Source organism: Strix uralensis, chromosome 27 (assembly GCF_047716275.1).
Source record: "Strix uralensis isolate ZFMK-TIS-50842 chromosome 27, bStrUra1, whole genome shotgun sequence".
Taxonomy (NCBI): Eukaryota; Metazoa; Chordata; class Aves; order Strigiformes; family Strigidae; genus Strix; species Strix uralensis.
This window is the reverse complement of record NC_133998.1, coordinates 1,581,106-1,604,824: the sequence shown is the minus strand read 5'-3', so window position 1 is coordinate 1,604,824 and position 23,719 is coordinate 1,581,106. Positions and strand designations below refer to the sequence as shown.

Below are 23,719 nucleotides of genomic sequence, written 5' to 3'. Positions count from 1 at the left end.
CATGCTCACCAAGCGGGGAAAAAACCCCAACAGCTACCTAACACACACATTTCTGTTTTACAAAAATAAAACTCGTTGTGGTGGTTCTTTAGTTGATAGGAAAACATGGTTTGTGTAAGTGCTTTCGTAGGAAAAACATTAAATACTAGAGAGCTCTTTTTCTAGTACATAAATGCATTCAAAAAACATAACTAGGGATCGGAACTGAAAGCTGAAGCCAGACATTTGAATGGGAAGTTTGGCACTGGAGTTTTAACCAAGTGAGGTAAGGGATGATCAAGGGCAATAATATTGTGCTTTTAATGTCTTCAGTAATTGATGCCTTTGGTGAAAATGTTTTCCCAAAACAATAAGGCTCAGAAAAATAGGCAGTGTTTAATGAAGGTGGTCAGATTAGACAATCTAGTGATCCTTTCTTGACTTAGACTAGAATTAGAGAAACATTTCCAGCGTTGTGGTCTTTAGAAGACTGTTGCAGACCTTAGAAGGGACATGGTGACCAAGTGTTCCCCTGTAAAGGATGTGCCTCATTAAGCACTGATAGAGTTGGTAGCCGTGAGTGCCTGCTGTCTCGTCATTCCTGCCAGGTGCCACCGTGTCAGTTGTTAGTGAGGTTCCTAGATCTTGAGTGCTGGAGGACTCTCACATGTTGCACAACAGTGTTATCTTTTTCACCTTGACTAACAGGACTGATCATAGTTGTTTCCCTAGCTTCTTTTCCCAGTCTCATTTGCCATAGCTGGACACAATCTCAAAGATTTGATTTTTTTCACTCCATTTTCTTCTTTGGTTCTTCCATCCGATAGTATTTCCCTTCTGTGAGCTTTCTGCTGTTCCTAGCATCCCTGTTGTTTTTTTCTGAGGACTCAGTTTTCCATCACCAAACTCCATCTCGTATTTTGTCCTGTTCCTTTGCATCAACAACTTTGGCTCCCCATTCTAGTCTTTTGCCAGCCATCCCATGTTCCATCTGCACTTTGCGATGTTGTTGGATCTGCTTTTTTACTTTTTTGTTTACTTTATTTTCAGTACTTCAATCCTTTATTAAGCACCAAATAGACAAATAGTTCAGTCTTCTTTGGTAGCTGGAATATGGTACATGAGTCTCTTGGATGTTGTGCATTACACAATCAGGTCCCACTTTGGACAGATCTCCAGAAGGGAAGAACACTAATACAGCATTTTATTGACTGGTTTGGAGGTCTTGGATAAAAGTAATTTGGTAGAATGCATGCTACTTGTTGCTGCAGTTATGGCATTAATGAATACTAAAGTATATCAAACATGGTATAAAGAAATGAAGGGTTAAAAGCTTGGACCCTACGCCAGTGGAGCCTCCCACAGGCAGGTTATACTGAGGTCAAGGGAATCAAAAGGGATCCCTGACTTGTTTCAACAAACTGTGTTTTTTGGGACAGGTGTAGCAGTTAACTCTGTAGATGACCTATGTTAGATTATTTTTCATTTTTAAAATAGATTGTCTGAATTGCTTTCATTCATAAGAGTTTTTAAGATTCAGCAGTATTTGATGGATAGAAGAACTTGGAAAATAAAGGAAAAAAAGAGCCAGCAAAATGCTGTAGTAAGGAGCTTTATTTCACAATTAATTTTACCTTTTGTAGAACAAGTTATGCCAGTCTTGCAAAATCAGTCTTGCAGTGTTTTTGCTGGGTTATCCCTCTGAGTGAGACCCACAGAGGGGTGGAAAGAGGCTTTTCTGCCCTCACAAATAAATGCAAAGAGTTCTTGGAATAACTTCCATAATTTTTGTGTGTTTGTTGGGTAAAGTCTCACTTTTTCAGCTAAACTAATCTAATAGCTGGCAGTTCCCAAATGGACAATCTTTCCTCCTTCTCCTTATATGCTGACCCAAGTGTTTTACTGATGTTGCAACTGATTTATGGAGGATTTTGTGATACAGTCTTTTTTTAGGCACAAGGTAGTTGTTCTTGATGGCTTTGTTTCTTTTTTTATGGTAGCCTTTCAAGTTCTAAAAGATTTAAAAATTTAATTTTCTTAAATGTCTACTCTTGTTTGTGAGATTGAATAATTGCAAAGGTCATTAAAGACAATGGAAAACATACACACATTCTAGAAATTCATTCTGTTCTTGAAGACTAAATGTTGATGTGCTTATTTGGAAAATAATGTCCTGCTAATATTTGAATTGGAACTTCAAGTAGAAAGGAGATACGCTCTCAAGTTATGCAGAAAGACTGGTCTCTCTGTAGTAGTGTGCATGGAATATTTGGTTTAAATTGTAGACCTGCAAGTGCTGATGATTTAGGACCTTTCTAAAGGTTTCAATGATAATAAAATACAAGTATAATCAAGTGTCAGAATTAGGTGACCTTTAAGAAGGGGGGATGTGGGGATGTACAGCAACTCTTTGTGTTAATGTATTACTATGGGGAAGGAAAAGCCTTTGCCTGCAAAACTTGCATGTGTTCCAAAAGTAAACTACTGCAGCAAAGGGCCTTTTCCTCCTGATGTACCCAAGTACAGGAAAAGTACTGGCTTGAAATAGATCTGGAGGGAAAAGACAAATAGCTTTCAGATATCAGTTGTATTGTTGTTCTTAAAACGCTCCTTTTTCCTTTTGAAGATCAAGTTCTTATACGTTAGCAGGAACCAGTGGAAACAATTTGTGTACCTGAAATTTCACTGGTTTAAGGATTCGTTGCTGGTAAAAGCATCACGGAACATAACATTTTCATGTTAGTAATGAGTGTGACTGGAAAAAAACCACTGATTTCTCTTTTTACAGAAAAACCTGCCATTGCTCCACCCGTCTTTGTATTTCAGAAGGATAAAGCACAGAAGGTAAGGAGATGTTGATACATGTTTTTGTTGTTTTGTTCTGTAGCCCTGACTCATTCCGTGGTGAGCAGCTGTTTGTCTATATTGTTTTGAAGTTGAAGATGGATAATAGAGCACTAACATTATTAATGGGCAGAGGGTAAAGAGGTACTGGAGGGCTAAAAGTGGGAAGAAGTGTGGTGGTGGCATGAAATGGGTAGCTCTTCAGACAGAAGATGGACAGCTTGAAAGGAACAGGTGGTAAAGGAGTCCTGACAGGTGCAGTTGCATGAGAAAACTATAAAATTTCTTTTTCTTATAATAGAGTTAAGACAAAGCAAAGAAAACCATGGTCTAGATTATTGATTTTTTCACCTCATTATATTCAAATGTATCTCTGGTTAGTAGGCTGCAAAGTGTCTAATTACCTTGGAAAATGGTAATCCTGTTCTTTCACCTATCCCTCTACCCCTACCATGTGTTCCTGTCCCCGGCCTTTGGGTCTGCGGTAGCGGTTACACGATGTGAAGTTGGAGTTTGCCGTAATCTGCTGGAAGGTGTTCTGTGAGTGAGCTTGTGTTGAACCAAGAGGGTGATACAACTCATCCTGTGGCTGCAGAAGGACTAGAGCTCAGAAGAAATGAGAGTTGAGAGGAGGAGCAGGACCCTCCCTTTAGCAGAAATTGCTATTAAATTGAAGTAGATGCAATGGAAAACCATGGCTGTGTGGGCAGAGTGCAGTACAGTTTGCATTCCTTTTCACTTCGAAAGTGACACACAATGTTATGGATGAGTGCTAGGGTGTAGTTTTCCGTACTTTTTTTCTTCCCAAACAGTAAGCCTTCCAGTTTCTTATATTGTAAAAATATTTTTAGTAAAAGAAATTGATAAGAATCTCAAGATATTGTGATATTTAATTCTGCCTGGTCAATAGTAAAAGCTGTTAACATTTGGAAAAAAAAAATAAATCAAGGTTACTCTTGTTTCAGCTGAAGCTGGTAGGAACCAAGAGAAGTGTGCTCATGTACACATGATTCACTTTTTGTTGAATCACTGGATTGTTATATTCTGTGCAATCAGAAAATCTTCTCAAATATTTGAATAGAAATACCAAACCTTTTTGCAGTTGTAGCTTTTCTTTGGTTTGGAACAAGTACCAGACTCAAGCTTTCCCATGGGTTTAGTAGGTATATTCCTCAGCAGGGGCTTGAAATCTTTTGTCAGCTTGGAAAGGATTTAAATCTGCTGTTCTTCTAATACTAGCTAATCAAATTAAATATATCTTAAATACTTCCAGTTACATTTTTTTACGGTGACCGTTTACATGTACTTTGGAATGAAGGGAGTGCTAGTGTTTGCACTATCAGTTTGGATCACGTTGTCTAGGAAACAGCTCCCAATCATCTGCTGTTGCTTAGACTGTTCCTGAAGTCCCTTCTGAGTTGCACTGTGGTGAGTTTTCTCCCCAGGTGTCCTTTAACCTGGCAGTGTTTCCACAGTTAGTCTGGAAGCAGTGATCACAGCGCTGTGCAACCCAGGCAGAGGGGTGGTGCTCCTGTGTCCTTTCTTTGCTGGCCTGGTCCTTCAGTGTTAAGCTGGCAGGTCTTGTGCTCTCAAATTCCTTCATGTTGTACCATCTGCTTCTGCGCAGAGCACATGCCTTCAGCGTTAGGCTGTGCAAGCTCCTGTGTTGGGCTGTGGGACAGATCTATTGCACTCTGGTATGTCTCAAGAAAATATTTGTAAAAAATCTTAACTAAAGGCTTAATGTCTTTTTGGGCTGGCAGAGAGGATCCAGAGTTCCAGGGAAGAGGGATGTGTAGTTTAGTCTTCCCAGCTGCCTCTGAGGATGCTGAAGACTATGATGATGCTGAGTAGGTAGCTGTGTGTAGGGACAGCCTCTGCCAAGGCACAGCCTGGTGGGGTGGGGGGACCGTGTGTATCAAGGCCTGTGGGTGAGCCAAGCATTGTGAAGGCTCGGGGGTTAGAAATAAGTTAGAAATTGATCTAAAAACTGAGTAGTGATGGTGCTTGAGAGGGGGCTAGCCACAGTCAGTATGGTGTGGAGTAGATCTAGCCTGACTGGAGAACAGGGCTCGTTCCTTGAAGCAGATCATGAAGAGTCTGCCAGTGGCATCTGTCACTTGGTTGCCAGTTTCCAAAGTGTACCAGACACAAATGCTTATGTTAAACTGTGTAATGTGTGGAGATGTACAATTCTCTTAAAAGGGGGAGGGGAGGTGGTTAATAATCATTTTAGTAGCTTATATTGTGTGTATTTGAGCTAGAGAAAGAGGGAGAGAAGCATCAGTGCTGTGCTTCTTGCTGCTTTGTTAAATAAAGGGCCAAAGCCTGTTTGTTGCTTGTGCCAGTAGCTGGTTTTTGTAGTGTTGATAATAGAGTCATTTTATGGTGCTGTCAGCCAAAAGTAACAGCCACTACGTATAGGCTGTATGTATCAGAACCTAGCATTGAGGCCAGCTGAGTGTCCCTTTAATCAGCTTCATCAAGAAAAGGTGACTTGGGTTACACACTGGTTGAGACCTTTCACTGTATTTTTGGAAAGGCTAATAGCGAAGTGTTACAGCTAACAGTTAACTCCATTACTGTTTCCATACAAGGTGCCTGGTTAAGTGCGTTGCCTGCCACAGAAGATTATCCTTATTAAAATTAACAAGGAAAATCTATTAACAGAGGAGCTTTTCCTAGAGCAATGTTTTGAAGAAAATGCAAAAGTAATTTAAATAGTTGACAAACAACAGGCTTCTAAAATAGGTAATTTCTCTATGTAAATTACTATTTTAATTTAGCAAAATGTCCATCTAGTCAAGTTGGCTTTCTTCTGGAGCTGTAAGCAAAGTGTTCATGGAGGCTTTTCAGCACCAACGCAGTAAGCTGAGAGTCAGGAGAAGGCATTACATTGTGTGTTCAATTAACTGTCCCTGGTGATAGTTTAGATGTTTGCCTCCTGCTCTTCCACATCAAACAGGACATCCTGACCAGAATTACTTTGTTGCAGTGTCTAGGGACCCCCTCAGTACTAGGGCCTGGCTGTGATATTATTCAGTGGTATTAACTCACTTTTCTGGAGCTAACGTTGTCTACTATTAAGTAAAGAACATTTTTTTTTCTAGAAATCTCTACTTAAGTTTGTGCTTGTAAGGTGTCAGACATCTGTTTCTCCATTAGAAGCTGAAAAATATTCAGCATGTTGTAGGACAAAATGCATACTAGTCTGGAAACAGATATTTTTTTTTTAACTGATTGTTCCAGCTAAGGTTGTATCCAGTTTAGTAAAACATCAGAACCTGCAGTTTATTTAGAGGGGCAAAAAGTGCATGGTGTTCAGAATGATGCCCTTTAGTTTTACTTGAGTAAGGAGGTTCTTTTCTTTCACAGTTAAAAAGACACGATTAGTCTATCTGTTCTGATTTTCATTATAGATATCAATTAATGGTGGATGTAAAGTTGGCTGTTTCCACATTTGAGTGAGTCTCCGTTTTCATTATTTTCGTATTTCCCTAACTCTTTGAGAACTATTTTTGCAATGTGTGAAATACAGCTCTTGCAAATAGCTGAATGATAGCATCCAAATATCTATCTTGTTTATACACTGCTATTCATTTTTATGACAAGCTGAGCTTCTAGTGCTGACACTAGTTGGAAAACTGCATCAGCTGAGGAAGACTTATAGCTGTTAAGGTCTGAAAGCAACATAAAGTCTTAACTTTGCTGTGTTAAGCACAGAGTATTACTGTTACTCCATTATCTATCCCAGTAACTTACACGTGAACTGTACTCTGCTTTTCATAGTACTTTTTGAATTAAAGGTTTCAATTAATAACATCTTTATTGATGATCTAGATGAGGGGATCGAGTGCCCCCTCAGTCAGTTTGCAGAGGACACCAAGTTGGGTGGGAGTGTTGATCTGCTCGAGGGTAGGGAGGCTCTGCAGAGAGACCTGGACAGGCTGGAGCGATGGGCTGAGGCCAACTGGGGGAGTTTCAATAAGGCCAAATGCCGGGTGCTGCCCTTGGGCCACAACAACCCCCAGCAGTGCTACAGGCTTGGGGAGGAGTGGCTGGAGAGCTGCCAGTCAGAGAGGGACCTGGGGGGGATTGATAATGAGCCAGCAGTGTGCCCAGGTGGCCAAGAAGGCCAATGGCATCCTGGCTTATATCAGCCATAGCGTGGCCAGCAGGGACAGGGAAGGGATCTGACCCCTGTGCTCGGCACTGGTGAGGCCACCCCTCGATGAGTGGGTTCAGTTTTGGGCCCCTCACTCCAAAAAGGCCATTGAATGACTCGAGCGTGTCCAGAGAAGGGCAACGGAGCTGGTGCAGTGTCTGGAGCACATGTTGTGCGAGGAGCGGCTGAGGGAACTGGGGGGGTTTAGTCTGGGGAAGAGGAGGCTGAGGGGAGACCTCATGGCCCTCTCCAACTCCCTGAAAGGAGGGTGCAGAGAGCTGGGGATGAGTCTCTTTAACCAAGTAATGAGTGATAAGACAAGAGGTAATGGCCTCAAGTTGCGCAAGGGAAGGTTTAGATGAGATATTAGGAAGGATTTCTTTGCAGAAGGGGCTGTTGGGCGTTGGAATGGGCTGCCCAGGGCAGGGGTGGAGTCCCCATCCTTGGAGGGGTTGAAGAGTTGGGTCGACATAGCGCTTAGGGATCTGGTGTAGTTGGGATCTGTCAGTGCTGGGTTAACGGTTGGACTGGATGATCTTCAAGGTCTTTTCCAACCTAGATGATCCTGTGATTCTGTAATTTTTGGTCACTTGTTAGATGTGTTTCTGCTCTGAAACTAGTTTTGGCTTCTCCCATAAAACCATTTCATGACAGTTTCTGACCGTAGGTTACTTGAAGTCATTTTATGAAGTTAACTTTTAACATGCATTTCTGAGGTCAAAGTATTCTGAAGTCTGTCGTGCATTTACACCTTTTTAAGTAGGTATAATAGCTCAAACAAATTTAACCAGTAGTGTTGTAAAGAAACAATTTGTCAAAAAATGCTTTTAAAGTAGTGTTCTTTCTTCGGCAAATGTGAGCTGTGGTCATCTTCCAGTCGTTACTGATTCTGGGATAGGGTACTGATGCTAGGATAATCGTGACTCCCTAGTCATAAGTACTGTAAAAGGTAGATACTCAACTTGGATTTAAAAAAAGATTTTTTTTTTTCTTTCTAAAAGAAGCCATTGTCTGTTATGTAGCTTGCATCTTGTCGTCTTCCCTCCACCAGCCTGGATTGGGAGCAATGGTAGAATATAGAAACAAACGCTTTATTTCTAGCTTGTTATATAACTAGTTTTGGTTGGTGTACTGCTTTATAGGTGAATTGGTGGTGGCGAGCTTTTAAGGATGGCTATGAAGGAAGATGAGTTACATAGTAGTTGGGTTATGTCCCATACCTAGCTGGTGCTGCAAAATGATGCAAAGACTTTAAGGGGTGGCTGACACCTGGAATGTAGAGGTAAAGGGGTAGTTCTGGAGTGAACAAGGATTTAAGTCCTTAAGTTGTTAGATCTGTCATCATGGTCTTAACTGTGGAGCTTTAAAAACAGGTGTGGCAGTGTAAATGTGATTTAAGTGATTAGAAAGATGGCATTCCCACCTAGTCTGGAGAGTAAGATCATGAGTTCAGAAGAGGGAAAGTTGTATTAGACAATATGTAAAGTAGGGATTGGTTGAAGCCCAGTACGATTTGGAAATGCCTGGTTTTTGGTGGTTTGAGGTGGTGGATGATTAGAAAATGTTGTTCGTGCTATGGGCATGACTTGTAGGTTTAGGATGGTGGCAGAGAGAGAACTGTGGAGGAAGCAACTTGTGTAGGGAGAAGCAACAGTATTTCCTTTTCTAGGCTCTTAGCATTCTTAGCATGGCTGCCAAGAGGTTTTGTTAGGGAAACCTAGTTGAACCGTGTTGTAAATCAATAGTATACTTAAGGAGTTAAAACTAATGCTTAAGAGTTCATAATTGTGAATATATTGCTACACTGCTGCACGTAGAAGAACAATCATAAATTTATTTGGAGAGGACAGTTGTGCAAGACAAAGCTTAGAGGAATATAGAGAGGCTGATAATGTCAAAGGCTACTGAGAATATCAACAAGAGTTGTCCTCAGCTCTAAGCAGGTAAAGATTGTGAAAAGCTACACTGAGAGTAGTCTTTTCGGGCCATTGGATATGGGTGCTAGTGTGGGGAAAATGAGGAAAGGAGGCATAAATAGCACAACTTAGAATTGGGAGGAAAAACTGACCCAAGAATGTTTGTGCCAGTCTTTATAAAAAAGGAATATTAATTCCTTGCCTATATTTGGAGGTTATTCCTAGCTTTTATGTATGTCTCCTTATTTCCTGCAATGCAGAGGAAACCAACTCTCCAAGTAGACTTTTATGTATTTAGTCTAGGTGTGTTATTTTTGTTTTAATGAAATAGATGTTATTTGATCTGGGTGAGCAAGGTGAGTTTGTGTAGGTGACTTCCTACATTATTAATCTCTCTGTTGATCTTTGCTGTAGTATTTGACAGGAACAGATTTCTGCCAAGTTCTCCGTAGAGCTGTACTTACAAGGAATGTTTCCTTAGAGAAGAGGAGGCTCAAGGAGAGACACAAATCATCACAGACATAAAACATTACAGCAAAAAGAAAGAGAATGAACTGTTCTTCACCAGTTCCAAAGAACTTCGAACAAGAACTTAAATCAGAATTTATGAAGTGAAGAGATCAGAAAACACTTTCAATAGTGAGCATGACTGAAGACTAAAATGAATTTTAAGAGCTTGCAGTTTCCCTTGGATGTGCTTTTTTGAGAACAGCTGTACAAACTTCTGTCTAGAGCAGTTTTGGTTTGACAGATCCATGAGGCCTCTGTTGGTTTTGTCCTCCATGACTTAAACCACACACTATTCACAAAATTCTGAAACTTGCAGTAGTTTTTGATCCATTTAATAGATTTTTTTTTTAAAAAAACCCATAATTTTATGTATTGACCCGGACAAGAAATTCTTACCTTGGCATCAGATTTTTCTGTATAAGTGGTGATTGGCAATAATTGTTATTTTTTGTTTGTTTCTTTTCTGAGTCTTGAAGCACATACAATTTAATTTTGCTTGGGATAGAAATCAGATTTATGCCGGAAGGTTACCTTGCTTATTTCACTTTTTAAAATACTTGCCATGTGTTACAAGAATTACTAAAACCTGATGCATGTTTATTTAGCCTACTTGGAAATGTTCTAAATTGTATTGATAACAATTACTTGCAAAATAATTTATTGTCATTTCCACTTTTAAGTCTATAGCACAAGTGTGGCTTGAGTGTTCTTGCCTCTTACTGCATTATTAGTGATTTTATGATCTGTAGCTAGAAGTCAGTGTAAATTACTGGTAAGGCTCCTTTTTTTATTAGAAGTTCACCAATTGCTTGCTGAACCCAAGCATGTGAGCCTCCACCATGTGCATGATCCTCTGACAAGGGGTTCAGCGGGGTGGGCTTTTTGTCTCCTTTAGTTTTGTGTTGGGTTTTCTTGAACCTAATAGCCTAGTCTAATTTGATGCCCTTGCTCTGTGGGGGTCACTGTGTTGCCATCCTATGTGCCACTGTGATTTCATAGTTATATTTCTATTCCTTTTCCTCCCAAATTCTGTGTATTGGAGCTGAAGACTAACAAGGTATTTAGCTATTTTTATGTGGAAACACTTCCGTGCCCTCTTCCTGTGCATTATTTTGCTTATGGGTACTGAATCTTCTTAGTCATCTTCAGCCCCAAAGGCTGGCTGTCTACGGTTTCCTAATCATTCCCTGTTGCCTGCAGATCCCTGGTGATGGTTGTCTCATCCTGAGGTTCATTCTGCCGTTGACAGGGATGGTCACCCCCATCCCCATTTCCTAGTACTGTTCTGGTTATAGCTTTCAGTGTTTTCCCCAGTGTGGTTTTTAGGGCCCTGTGTCCCTCCCCAGCTCAGGTTCCTCAAAGGCTGTGTGTGTAACGGCAGGGTTGTCTCCATCACCTGTACGGCAGTTGGACTGGGTCTGTGATCCGTCAGTCCTGCTGCAGTCAGCTCTTCTGCAGGGGTCCGGCTCTCCAGGCCGCTGGAGAAGGGAGACGTCTTTCAGCTGGGAAGCTGAGTCAAGTTGCTTATGCTGCTGGCTCTCTGATTACCAAGCCGAAAGCTTGCAGAATCTGCTAACTATGACAAGGTGATAGAGGTTTAAATTTTAAAACCATTCTGCATGTTTCCTGAAAACTGGAAACCTGACGGGATCAGCGAGGCCCGAATTACCCCCCTCGCAGAGGGAGAGCTGCTGTAGGTATGCTTGCACGGGTGGCCCCCCAGCGAACTGCCTCTGGCCCCAGAAGGTTTGGCAGGATTGAAGAGGTTTGTGTTGTGAAGTACAGGGGGAAGATTTGGGGTAATGAAGTGAGGAAGTGAGAGGACCAGAGGACGCACGCAGCATAAGCCATGAGAAAAAATCAGATCTTCAGTGCTGCTGCTTGCATAATTGCTTTTGTGGTTAGTGTGATACAGGTAACTTGTGACTTAATTATTGTACTTTTTTTTAATGGCTGTTACCCCTTGAAGGGGAAGAAAACAGTTTGAATGATGTTTGCAGTGCTGTTAAATTTGAAAGTAAGGCATAGCATAAAAAAGGGACTAGGATTAATGGTATAAAATGTCCAGTGGAGGACTGAGGTGTTTACCCCTTGTCTTTATGTATGAGTAACATACATATGTTGTAAGTGCTGTGGCAAGTTCCAGGTAGCCTTTTCATGCTGCTCTTCTGAGCCAAAGAGGTAAGAATAGCAGAGTGCTGACTTGGTTTAATTTTTGGTGACAGACAAAATGTTTCTGTAACTCTTCTCTCATTCAGCGGGGCTTTAAGTCAGTGTTTGTGTCTGTTAGTAACAGCTTTGTATTAAAACCAGAAAATTTTGAAAATATAACAATCCAACATCCCCAGCTTTACCTGACATAATGTTATCCCCGTTAAATACATTTTGACTATTTTGAGCCTTAATGATAGTAATTTCTTGCAAGATTTAAAACTTTGGTAACTTCACTGAACTGAAATGAAACTGCTGATAAAATTGCATGTATTGTTGTCTTTTAATAATTGCTTCTGTTTGAGGACAGGCCAAGTCATAGCTGAAGAACTTTGGGCCATTAAGATTTAAAAGTTGCTCTTTATTTTTGAGGTTGCTGTTTACTGTTTTGCATGGACCTGGGCAATGATGAGCATTTTTAGTCTCTCTTCATTCTACTGAATGCTTTCTGAGAGCAAGCTAAGCTTATGTGCATCTGAGTGACATCTTCAACTGCTTGATTCTCCAGATACTTCACCATAAGACACCAGGAGGCTTGGCCCACAGATCACAGCTGAGAGAATGTCCTTGGCCTGCATATTATCCATGGACTGTAATTTAGTCCTTTATCACAGTTCAGGCTCAAAGCTTTTAACTTTTTCATTCTTCAGACGTGTGCAGAATATGGTAATGCTTAATTTCTGTTCTACAAGTGGGGACCTGCAGCATTAAATGATCTGAAGAAATGTAAAGAGTCTGTGGCAGAAGTTCAGCAATTATCAAATCCCATTAGTGTGCACTAGCTATCCTGTCACCCCCTGCTTGAAATAGATACGCAAACTTCTTAATTTGCAAAAGAAAACATTGCTTTTCGGGTAATTCAGTCACGTGAATATGAAAGGATTGTGTGTCTTGTGTGAATGTTATAATAATGAATTTCTGTGGAGAATTTTATATCAACCCTACTTCCCTCAAACATGGTCTGAAGAAGCAGTGAAAGACAGTTATTTACAGTAATTGTCTATTTAATTCTTATGCCTGAATCTGGGGGTAAAAGCAAATAGCTGTCCTTTAGGCCTTGAGAGAAGGAGGAGTTAAACCCCAATAACCCTGTGGCTGGCAAAATGCTCTTTTGACGGGGACACTGACTTTTTTAGTTAACTTTCAAAAAAGGGCATCCAACTGATGCTTTTTGTGGGGAGGGGAGACTAATTCAGTCAGCAGGTTCTGTTACCTGGTTTGTGCATATTTTAATTGGTGTCTCAGCAGCAAGCAATTCCTTATGCCATATGGTGAAAACAGGGGAATTTAAAAAGGGATTAGCAGATCCTCTCACTAGGACGACTGCTCTCATGTTGCAGCCTTGCATTGAAGGGACGTTGTCTTTTCTGCTCCCAGTCCCCTGCAGAGCAAAAAGGTTTGTCGGATTCAGGCGAGGACCCCCAGGGAGAGGTTGAGCCCCCCCACCATGGTCTGGGTCACAAAGAATCAGCTGGTGAGCGCGACTCTGAGCACCCTGCTCCCGCTGTTGCCTCAGTCAGTGCTACCCTGAGTCCCGCTTCTGAAGCCCAGCTTGCTCCTATTCAACAAGAACTGGCAGGGGTAAGTGTGAACCTACCAAGTACTTCTGCTGAGGGGTTAAAGAGCAAAGTCCCTTCCACTAGGAGGAATCTGTTACTGTTAACTTTAGGTAGCGCAGCTGGCTATCTGTCTGGTTCTTTGATTGCAAGTGTTAGTCCCCTCTAAGCCATTGTTCCAATTAGTAGACATGAAATTTGTTTAGAACTCCCTAGTGGGTGTAATTATAGAAGACACATCAAGTATTAATTTTAAAATTTAGGCTGTAAACCATGTGTTTGCTAAGGATAAGTCCACTTCTAAATGAGTGGGCAAATGGGTATATATGAGGGATTTGCTTCAAGCAGTTAGAGGAGGATTGTTTGAGCCACAATTGCAGCTTGACAAAGTGAGCAGCTAATGCTGTGATTCCACTAGATAGAAGCAGGAGCTTGTCATGCCAACCTGTAATGTACTTAGCAGATTAAAAGCAGCAAAAAGATGCTAAAGCAGAATTTTGAATTTAGGTACTTGGAAAAAAGAAAAAATCAGTACCTTGATGTAGGAAAAGTTGTCAGTGCTGTTAATTTGAGATTTTTCTACTGGTGGTGCAGCAAAATATTTTTGGAAAGATTAGATGATTAAATGACTACTACAATACAGTCTTCCAGAGCAATTTTAAAAGTTGCCCTAATCTTTCCGGTTGATGCACCATGTTTTCTTGGTGCAGGTGAGTGTCACTTCTCATCGTGACCACACACAGTAGCCATGTACTCTTTGATAGGTCTTTCCCTGTTAAGGCTGCTGCACACAATACCTGCACCCTTTTCTTGAATTAGTGTGTGGGGTTTGGGTTTTAGGTTTTGGTTTTGTTTTTTTCAAGAACAGGCCCTTTCAAGTAAACCCAGTGTCGAATGGATTGTCATGATGTCATGACAAGGTACAAACAACTGTAGGTTAAGCACCTTTTGGTGTCTGGACTGTTGCTTGATGTCCTGCTGCAGAAATTTTTCTATTTCAGTTTATATTAAAGTTTTCAAGGGTTAATATATTAAAGCTGGTAAATGTAGTCACAGACTTCTGTGACAGTTTTTTCTATTGTTTGAACTGGCCAAGAGAACTGTATTAACCAGACTTTCAGGAGAATTGTGGCAAGTGTTCATTATCTTAGACTCAGTCTTAAAGAGCAGAAAATCTTGCCCTAATCAACCCAGGTCTGAAAGACATTTAAGAACCAAAAATGCTGTTGGAGAATGTGTGCAGGAATTCTTGGCTGTACACAACCAATATCTGTGCATCCTTGTACTCCATTCACTTAAATTTACGGGATAGTACAGTGCTCAATATAGGCATGTAACTGGCCTTCATATGCACTGGCAAGCATTCTTCAAATTATCCCTGTTTCTTAAAACTGTCCCAGGACCTTGGGAAGATAGATGAATTGAGTTCTGAAGAAAACACACTGCATACTTCTTGTTTACTTGGTATTTTTGTACACACAGAGGCAGATATTTTTGCAAAGACATTAACATGGTGTGACCAGAGATACGGCCTCTTGCAGAGCTGACTATGATGTCTTGACTTTCAGCTGTCTAACCCGAGTCAGCCTACAGCAGCGTGTAGCTGTGCCAGCAGGGCTCCATTGTTTAAAAGGTTCTGGAACAGCTTTTAAGCAAACAGCCATGGCAATTCAATAATTCTTATATATGTGCAGAGTGTTAGAATTGTAGACTTGCTGTACCATGCTCTGAAGTCCTTTTATATAAGACTTTTTGCATCTTAAATGCATCTTTCAAAGATAAAGACTGTAAATGTACTCTTACAGATTTCACCTAATTATGTTGGCTTTTTTTTGCTTTACCTGATTTCTCCCTTGCCTTCCCTGTTTCTCCTCATTTATTGTGAGTTAAGTTTTAAGTTCTTCTCTTAGTTTGTTGTAACAACTGTGTGAGGAAGTAGTGGGTGTAAAGAAGCAGTGTTCTTACTTCAGTATGGGATGGTTAATTATGTTCATATGTGCTTTTAAAAAGCAGTTGGTAGCCTGTAAAAAGGTAATTTGTTTAATTAGAAACGTGTCAGAATTGTAGGAGCCTCTATTTAGAAATAATTGTAACTTTCCTGTAACTGGATTTCTAAAAGTAGGGTGAGGAGAGAGTAAGTGAAAGGTAGCTTCTGTTCTTAAATGAGTAGTAAATTGTAGGTTGAGTTTTGATGTTACTGGTTTAAGTGTCTTTCAGCTTCTAATTTCAAAGAACTCAATGGAGAGAAGTTGTCACCGTAATGGTTCCCTATAGTATGAGACAGTCCTGGCTTTCATATCTGTTGTGTAAAACATGTATTGCTGTAAAGTACAGATTGAGCAGCCTGGAAAGAGAGGCCTCAAATGGAAAGGCTGGGCTGCTGCTGGTTTTTATCACTAATTGTAATCTGATGTTTTTTCCAGTCAAGTAAACTGTTTGTCATGCATATATTTCCCCTATTTTTGTGTAGTCTCCCCAGCTTCTCCCGAATAAGCAACACTGGTGAGCAACTTCTGGCTGCAGTGGTAACTTTATAGTATCTGTGTACCTCTGCCCGCCGTGCCATCTACCTTTAACTGTGTCAGGTTTCTCCAAAGATGCTGAGAGGTGTGGAGATCTTGGCTCTGGATTCCTCTGCAGTCTGTGGGTAGAGGCAGACTAGAGAGGAGAGAAAACATTCTCCTGCCCCAAGCATTTGACTTCTCACCGCAGGTTTTTCCCCATTGTTTGTCGTTTGGGTAGGATCTGTGGGAAATCAGGCTTCGTTAGATCATGTGCATACAGCTATATTTTCTTGAAAGCTTTTCTTCTAATGATGAAGGATTTAGGAATATTTTTGAAGATCTGTAAGAGTGAATTGGTCATTGCTGAAAGCATTATTATAGTGAAGAAACTTGAGATTTATCCAAGGTTGAGGAGACCTGATAGGTGAATGCCCAAGTAATGGGGAATGAATGTTGACAGCAAGTTTTTAAATAAAAGCAAGGAAACAGAGTGGTGTGTGTCTTTTACTGGATGCTGAGTAGAAAAAAATTAAAAAACAGTTCCCAGTAGTGTTGGTAACTGTGCTGTGGAGTAACTCGTGCATATTCTTATTCATTTGAAAACAGAAAATTGAACCTGGATGTCTTAGATTCAGGAATTTCAGTACTGAGGTAGGCATAAGAGGTTCTTGGCCCTGTCTGTGCTTGGGGATCAACCTAAGGGATTATGACTTTTTTTTTCTTCCCTGGCCTTTAAACTCCGAAGTCTGTGGAAGTTTTAAATCCGTTGTTGTGTTTTTCTGATAGGAGTTATTTCTGAGGTCTGTCCCAACTTCCCCAAGCAACAATTGACAGTGGGAGCAGTGTGGGAGTGGGTGAAGATGGGAGGTAGCATAGCAAATGGTCTGGATATTTAGATGCTTATGCAGGAAAAAATACATTTGAGAGAAAGGGAAGTCCTTTTCTTAATTCTGTGCAGCATCTACTTTGAATAGGGTTGGCAATGTCAGTAACAGCTGTAACACTTGTCATGTGGACTCTTGCATAGCTTTAATCTCCTAAAACTCTTGGGCTAGGAAGCATGGGAGTAACTCGGAGGGAGCAGATACTTAGTTCTGCTTTGTCCTCAGTAGGTTACAGAGTTGGTTTTGGATATTGATGCTCCTTGCCCACTAAATGTAGTGGGCAGTGACAGCATATTTAGTGGTGCTTGCATCGGTTAATGAAGTGACAGTGATGTGATAATTTGAAGTTTGTGCTATACAGGTTTGACTTCTTTAGTGTCTGTTACTCGAGCATTGGGAATACAGTACCTATTAATAACAGTTTAAGAAGTTTTTGAAGTTCAGGGGGAAATCCCTTGTTGATTTTAAAATATTTTTGCACATAGAGATCTGCAGTTCCATTCATGCAAATTTTTTACCAAATGGTTTCCTTTTGCTTTCAGGATTTTTGCTAAAAACTGAAACAAATTGCTGGTATATGTGACAACACTTCCTATGCAAAACAGAATTTTTTCTGACTTGAGATGCTGATTGCTGAAACAGATAGATGACATCATGGTTTTCCACTTCAGCCTTATCTTTTGGGAAACTAATGTTGGCAAGGGAGATGCCTAATAAGATCATCTTCCAGTAGCGTGGAGTACTTGACCAATTATGTAGGAAATACAGTATTAATGCGATTGGGCTGATAGATATTTGTGGATGGGGGTGGTGGTGTCCCAGAACTGTCAATAGCTTTTCATTCCCAATGCTAAAGGTTTCAAAAGTGCTTGACTAGGATGCTAGTGAGATAGCTATACTTTTCTATTAATGTAAAACAAAACAGAAAACCCCTTAAACTTAATTGCATAGGCAAAATGCAGTGTAAATGGGTTTTTATTAGCATTGAGTGAAATACTGATAGTACAGTAGTATCTAGATTCTAAAGATATGCAGTGCTAAATAGAAAATTTTGTTCTTTCTGATATTCTTATATCCAAGTTGTGTCTTTCAGGTGGTAGTCCTCTGCAGCCTTAACCAGTCCTGTTGTGTGTCTGCCTGTTCTCCCTGCCAAAGTATGACTAGTTGCAGTGGGGAAGGATGAGCTCGGGGGCTGCAGCGGGATCTGTCCGTGAGCTGCGGTTCCTCCAAGTCAGCCGAGCTCTGAAGTGGGACTGTGTGAAGGGGAGGTGTCTGTGTCCTGGGGCAGGAGTGGGATGACAAGGTAGTGTTGGGCTAGGGAGAAAGGCCAGTGTGTCAAGAGGTTTTGTAATGAGATGAAGGTGCTAATGCTGCCCTGGTCACCTTCTGTAGTGAAAGGAATCCATCATAGGATTATGTTTTGCAGGAACAAGGGAAATTATATCAGTTGAGGAACTGGCAGAGCAAGTAGGAGAGAGAGACCTAAAAATCCTCAGGAAAGATGTGAAATCTTTGTTCAAAGACTTTTTTGAATACTGTGATAGTTGGTAGCCTGTGAAGCTTCCTGTTTTGTTCCTGGTACTGTGGAAGATGCTAGGAGACTATCCATTGCTGATTCCTGACAAAATATCATGGTACTGATATACAGAGTGCACTTTGAAAGACATTCCTCCAACGCTGTCCTTTTGTTGAAGGAACTGATGTCAGTTATGTTAATTAGGAAAAGTGCTTTGGAGTGAACTCTCAAATAATGGGTATGTTCATGATGACCTTGGAACTTCCGTGATGTTTTTAAAATCAAACCACATTTGACAATTGTCATTTTCAGATTTTCAGTATATAGAAAATGTAACTCTAATTGTTGCATAGTCTCTAAGGATGTTAGTACTTGCATATGAATTTTCAGATAACTTAATTGTAAAGGAAGTATTTTGAATTAGTCTTACCTAACAGTATCGGGATGAAACTCAATATGCCTACATGTAAGTCATAAAAATAATGCTTTGCCTTGAGTGTATATTGTTGACAGTAAACAAAAAAATATCCAAACTGGTGATTAAAACATTTGGATGTATCCAAAGAGATTGAAATGTTTAATACGTGATTTTTGTTTTATCACTGTCGTCTGATTTCAGAGATCAGCAGATGGATCAAGTCCAGAAGATGGAGATGGTAAGAGACTTGATTGCAAGATTAAAAACCATGAGTTTATGTGTCTCCAGGATTTTGTGCGTTTTCTCTAATTGCTTTTTTCTACAGAATCTGATCGAGAGGATGGGAGCTACTGTCCACCTGTGAAGCGTGAGAGAACTTCATCCTTAACTCAGTTCCCTCCTTCTCAGTCAGGTAAATGTTGCTCCAATGTAATATATGAGAGGTGGCTTTCCTTCTTATACTTTTTTTTTCCAGTCATGTCCTCAGTCTTATTACTGTTTGCTGTGCTTTGGCTTAAGACCACAGCAACTGTGTACTCTGACTTCTGAGTACATTTCTGTGTTAGCAAATTCAGTGAAGCCCAAAGGAGTTGATAGATATGTTTTTAAAATGTTTTCTATCTGTAAGTTGATACATATTTGTAGTTTCAGCTTTCAGTCTTACGCTGTTAAATCAAAGAATTTACCAGAAATCTTTTTGATTTGTGGTGATCAGGTTGCTTCTTAACAAATTTATATAAATGCTACCTTTTTCTTAGTTACTCTGCTGGCAGGTAAATCTTCCAAGTCTCAGGTCATGCTTAAGTTGTTTTAGTCCTTTCCTTTTCTCCCATTCCTTTTAAAGAGGAGGGAATTCACTGCATTTCAGCAACATTCCCACCTGGCAAATGCAAGGGAATGCCCACTGCCTGTTTGTGTATATACAGTCAAGGCAGCAAAATCACTGGGAAGGCCAGGGGTAAATTCTTGCAATTCACATACGTGGGAATGGTCATGTTTGATATTTGTGCTCACCCACAGGAACAGTCTCTAAAATTTATGCCTTTTCTCTTCACAGACAATATGAAGTTTTTAGCTTTGGTTGAGAATTATTTTAAGATATGGCAGTGCTTGGGGCAGGTTTGGAGACTTTGTTTCCATCATCTGAGTTGAAATAAAGGAGATGAGGAAAACCAGTAGAGGAGAGAACAGTAAAAAATACTCCTCTGACATACAGCACATTTGGGAGTGTGACTAAAAGATGAAAACTGATTTTGATTTGAAGGAAATCAGTGACTACAGAATTTAAAATGTAGTTGCTGATATTTTATGGGCACAGTATTTTTATTTCATGCTGCTAGTGCTAGTCAGGGGAAGAGTCCCTCCTCCTCAAGATCTAGATTTTCAGGTGTGCAACTTAGTGGGTTTCAAGTGCAGTCCTGTTAATTGAGTACAGGTCAGGGGACCAACGATGCTGATCACTCTTAGTAAAAGAACACAGTCTGCACAAAAGTAATAGGGTTTTTTTGTGTGTAGAATTTCTGTTAGGATAATGGAATGTGTATAGCCTGTTAGGTGCTTCCTCATTTATTGGACCTTATACTCCTAGGTTCCCTGTAATCACTAACTCTTCTAGTCTGTAATGTCTTTATCTTTTGAGATTAGAATCTCTAACATCTCAGATTTTGCTTAGTGCTAGCATTAGTTAAGAGGAGGAAAACAATTTATTTGGCTCTCTTAGGTTAAATACTGGATATTTCAGGGGTCCAGCATACTTTGTCAAGCATCTGCTTGGCTAATGCATTTTGACTGCATATGGTCATTTATTCCCTGTTTGACATCCCCTTCTGATGTGTTGTTGTCAGACAGTGACAACTCTGATTGGAATTACAACTTCCATAAAGGCTTCTTTAAATATTGTTGACAGCATTTGATGGCCTTGGTTTATAGAAAATCTTTCACTTTCAAACCTTAAATTTTTCATGGGGTTACATTTCTCTCAAGGGTAGGGAATTTTTGCTCATGTGAAACCTGCATCATATTTAAGCTTAAGGCAGACCATAGTACAAAGAGAGAAGATGGAATTAAAGGAAAGAAGCAAATAAGAAAAAAACCCCTGAAAATTAAATTAAAAAGGCGAGTGCTTTTTGTAGATCTTTTAGTATAACTGTGTTCAGAGATGAGTTTCCTTTCTGCTAAAAGCACCGATAAATATTGTCATACTTTACATGCAAGATGGTCTGTTGGAAACAAAAAAACCCAACCTACTGTCATTGCCTTGTGACTCGATGCACGTACCTCTTGCTCTGAATATCATATTTCATAAACTGCATTGTCTTGATTCTTTGTACAAGGCCAAAAGTACTTCAGCTGCTGTACAGGGCCTCGACCAAACTTCTTATTACTCGATTCTTTTGGTCCCAGCAAAGGGTGGAAAAGAAGCACTGTCCTTTGCCTGTTCATTTCAAACTTTTTTTTTTTCTCTTGTTGACTGCTAAGCTGCTTAAGTGTGACATGCTGGAGAGCTGCCAGTCAGAGAGGGACCTGGGGGTGTTGATTGACAGCCAGCTGAACATGAGCCAGCAGTGTGCCCAGGTGGCCAAGAAGGCCAATGGCATCCTGGCTTGTATCAGCCACAGCGTGGCCAGCAGGGACAGGGAAGGGATCTGACCCCTGTGCTCAGCACTGGTGAGGCCGCCCCTCGATGAGTGGGTTCAGTTTTGGGCCCCTCACTCCAAAAAGGCCATTGAATGACTCGAGCGTGTCCAGAGAAGGGCAACGGAGCTGGTGCAGGGTCTGGAGCACAGGTCTGATGGGGAGCGGCTGAGGGAACTGGGGGGGTTTAGTCTGGAGAAGAGGAGGCTGAGGGGAGACCTCATGGCCCTCTGCAACTCCCTGAAAGGAGGGTGCAGAGAGGGGGGATGAGTCTCTTTAACCAAGTAATGAGTGATAAGACAAGAGGGAATGACCTCAAATTGCGCCAGGGAAGGTTTAGGCTGGATAGTAGGAAGGATTTCTTTGCAGAAGGGGTTGTTGGGCGTTGGAATGGGCTGCCCAGGGAGGTGGTGGAGTCCCCATCCCTGGAGGGGTTTAAGAGTTGGGTTGACCCAGCGCTGAGGGATCTGGTGGAGTTGGGATCTGTCAGTGCTGGGTTAACGGTTGGACTGGATGATCTTCAAGGTCCTTTCCAACCTAGATGATTCTGTGATCTGCAAATACTCCGATATACTCTCCTTTGTCCTTACAGGACAGTTCAAACTTAAGTTGCCTAGCTCTTAGTGCAAGCTATGCTATCACTTTTAAGCCCTTTGAGGAGCCCAGGTGTTAGCTTCCACTATTCAGCAGGCATTACACTCCTTTCTGCCCTCTCTGCAGAGGCTTTTTGAAATGTTATAGAAGTTTTGTAATGAAATTATATATTGTAACATCACTTCTAATTCCTAGTTCAGATACAATTCAGACTGGGCATCTTGTGTTTATCATTCCTCCAGAATAAATGAAATTTGTGCTCTCTCTGTTTCAGGAGAAACTAAGGGGATTTTGTGAACAATGACCTGTTTGCTGCTTTAAACAGAAATACTGTTTTGGTTTAGAAGAAGGAAAAACCTGAAATAAACAAAACAAATGACTGAAAAATTGTTTTCAATTTGCAGCCTTGGTGTGTCTGGGAACGCAGTTTATAACTAAGAACAACGTACGTAACTTCTCTTTTCTTTTTCCTTGACTGCAGTGACAAAGAACAACGTCTTTATGCCATCAAGCTTCTGTGAACCCTCTACAGGCAATTCTGACTCAGAACCAGGTGAGCTTCCTCATTTTTCTGCTTTTTCTCAGCAAAGTGCTGTCAGTCTGTCATAATCCAGAATACTCTGATACGGTCTTATTTCTGAAGTATCTGGGAGAATGGAAGTGTGATGGTTCTGATCTTACAGCTGTTCTCTTGCTCAGTTCATTGCTTGATTTCATGCTTGTTGGAGACAACTAAAATAACAAATATCAAAATTCTTAAATGCTTTGGGAGTGGTGGTGGAAGACTGCAATATGACTCTATGCCCACCTGTTAACCTCAAGATAAAACTTAAGGGAAATTTTCATTTATCTGCTTTGGATACTGGTTTTTTTGATACTGAAGATCAAATCAGCCATAATCTATGGCCATGATGGTGTTCATCCATGACCTGTGACAGTGCCACTTATTTTGTTAATCACTGTTGTTGTGTGGTTTGGTTGTGTCGGTATTGCTGTATAGCACATTGTTATCTTATGCTTAAATGACATGGAAGTAACAAAGTACAGGAAGGTGGTAAGGTGTTGTCTTATTCTGAACACAGCCATTATGCCTGTAAAAGGAAACATTTTATAATCATACCTTGTAAGTTCTTAGGAACTTATTTTGTAATAGCTCTGGATTTATGAATATGATTTTTTTGAGATTTTGGTGTTTTATCTGAAAGCCTTAACTGTAGTGAGTGCAAGCAAAGGAAAATTCATGCTATTTGCAAAAGCAAATTCATACTATAAAGGCATAAGGTAAAAGCTAGTGGAATTACAAGAAACTAATGTTAAGCAATTAAGTTTAATTTATGATAGTTGGGTGTTTATTAGCAGCTGTCGTGTTCAGCCATACTTTTGATTGTCCCTTCTTTAGTTTAGAATCTCACTTAAAACTTCTATTACCTCCTTCACAGAAGAAACTTCATTTCTCTTGTGAAAATGATTTGTTTCATGTTTTCATTCTGAAAAATAATTTTGAATTTTTTTCTTGCAACAACTTGTGTTTCTATTTGTATGTTTGCTGTGATGATCACTGGAAATTCAGACTTCTTTTGGAAGAAAGGAATTTCTTCTTTGGAAATCTCCTCATGACTTTGGATATTTATAAAACTTGTGGGTTGTTACGATGGGGAGAGCATGAGGAATTTTGTGACTGACTGAATGTGTGTAGTATGTTACAGCTACGTCCTTGTAATTTTGTATTTTGCTTCTAGAGGAAAAGAGCAGTGGATTCCGGCTGAAGCCACCAATACTTATCCATGGTCAGGCACCTAGTGCAGGTGAGTTCAATGTTTTCTGCAGCAGTACAAAGAATCCAGTTCATGTATTTTAGTTATTTATGGTTTTCCTCAAACTGCTATTGTAACTGGAAGGTGGCAGTACCTATGTTTATGCAGAAAAAGTCTTGTATTCTCCAGAGTGGTTATGCCCATATCTGCTGTGTAATATATAGAGATATGTCA

General features: G+C 40.4%; 1 protein-coding gene across 5 annotated transcripts in view; it reads left to right on the top strand.

The window, feature by feature from the left end:
• RANBP3 (RAN binding protein 3) overlaps positions 1 to 23,719 on the top strand; it is a 54,767-nt gene that overhangs the window by 7,186 nt on the left and 23,862 nt on the right. For 2 of the 5 annotated variants that reach the window (XM_074851903.1, XM_074851900.1), the window contains exons 2-7: positions 2,768 to 2,823; positions 13,003 to 13,206; positions 18,705 to 18,741; positions 18,829 to 18,915; positions 22,213 to 22,284; positions 23,471 to 23,536. In XM_074851903.1, coding sequence (XP_074708004.1) covers positions 2,768 to 2,823; positions 13,003 to 13,206; positions 18,705 to 18,741; positions 18,829 to 18,915; positions 22,213 to 22,284; positions 23,471 to 23,536 — 522 coding nt within the window. Of the gene's footprint in view, positions 1 to 2,767; positions 2,824 to 9,582; positions 11,330 to 13,002; positions 13,207 to 18,704; positions 18,742 to 18,828; positions 18,916 to 22,212; positions 22,285 to 23,470; positions 23,537 to 23,719 lie in introns of those variants that run through there. The other 3 variants (XM_074851905.1, XM_074851904.1, XM_074851901.1) reach the window with 2 other exon arrangements.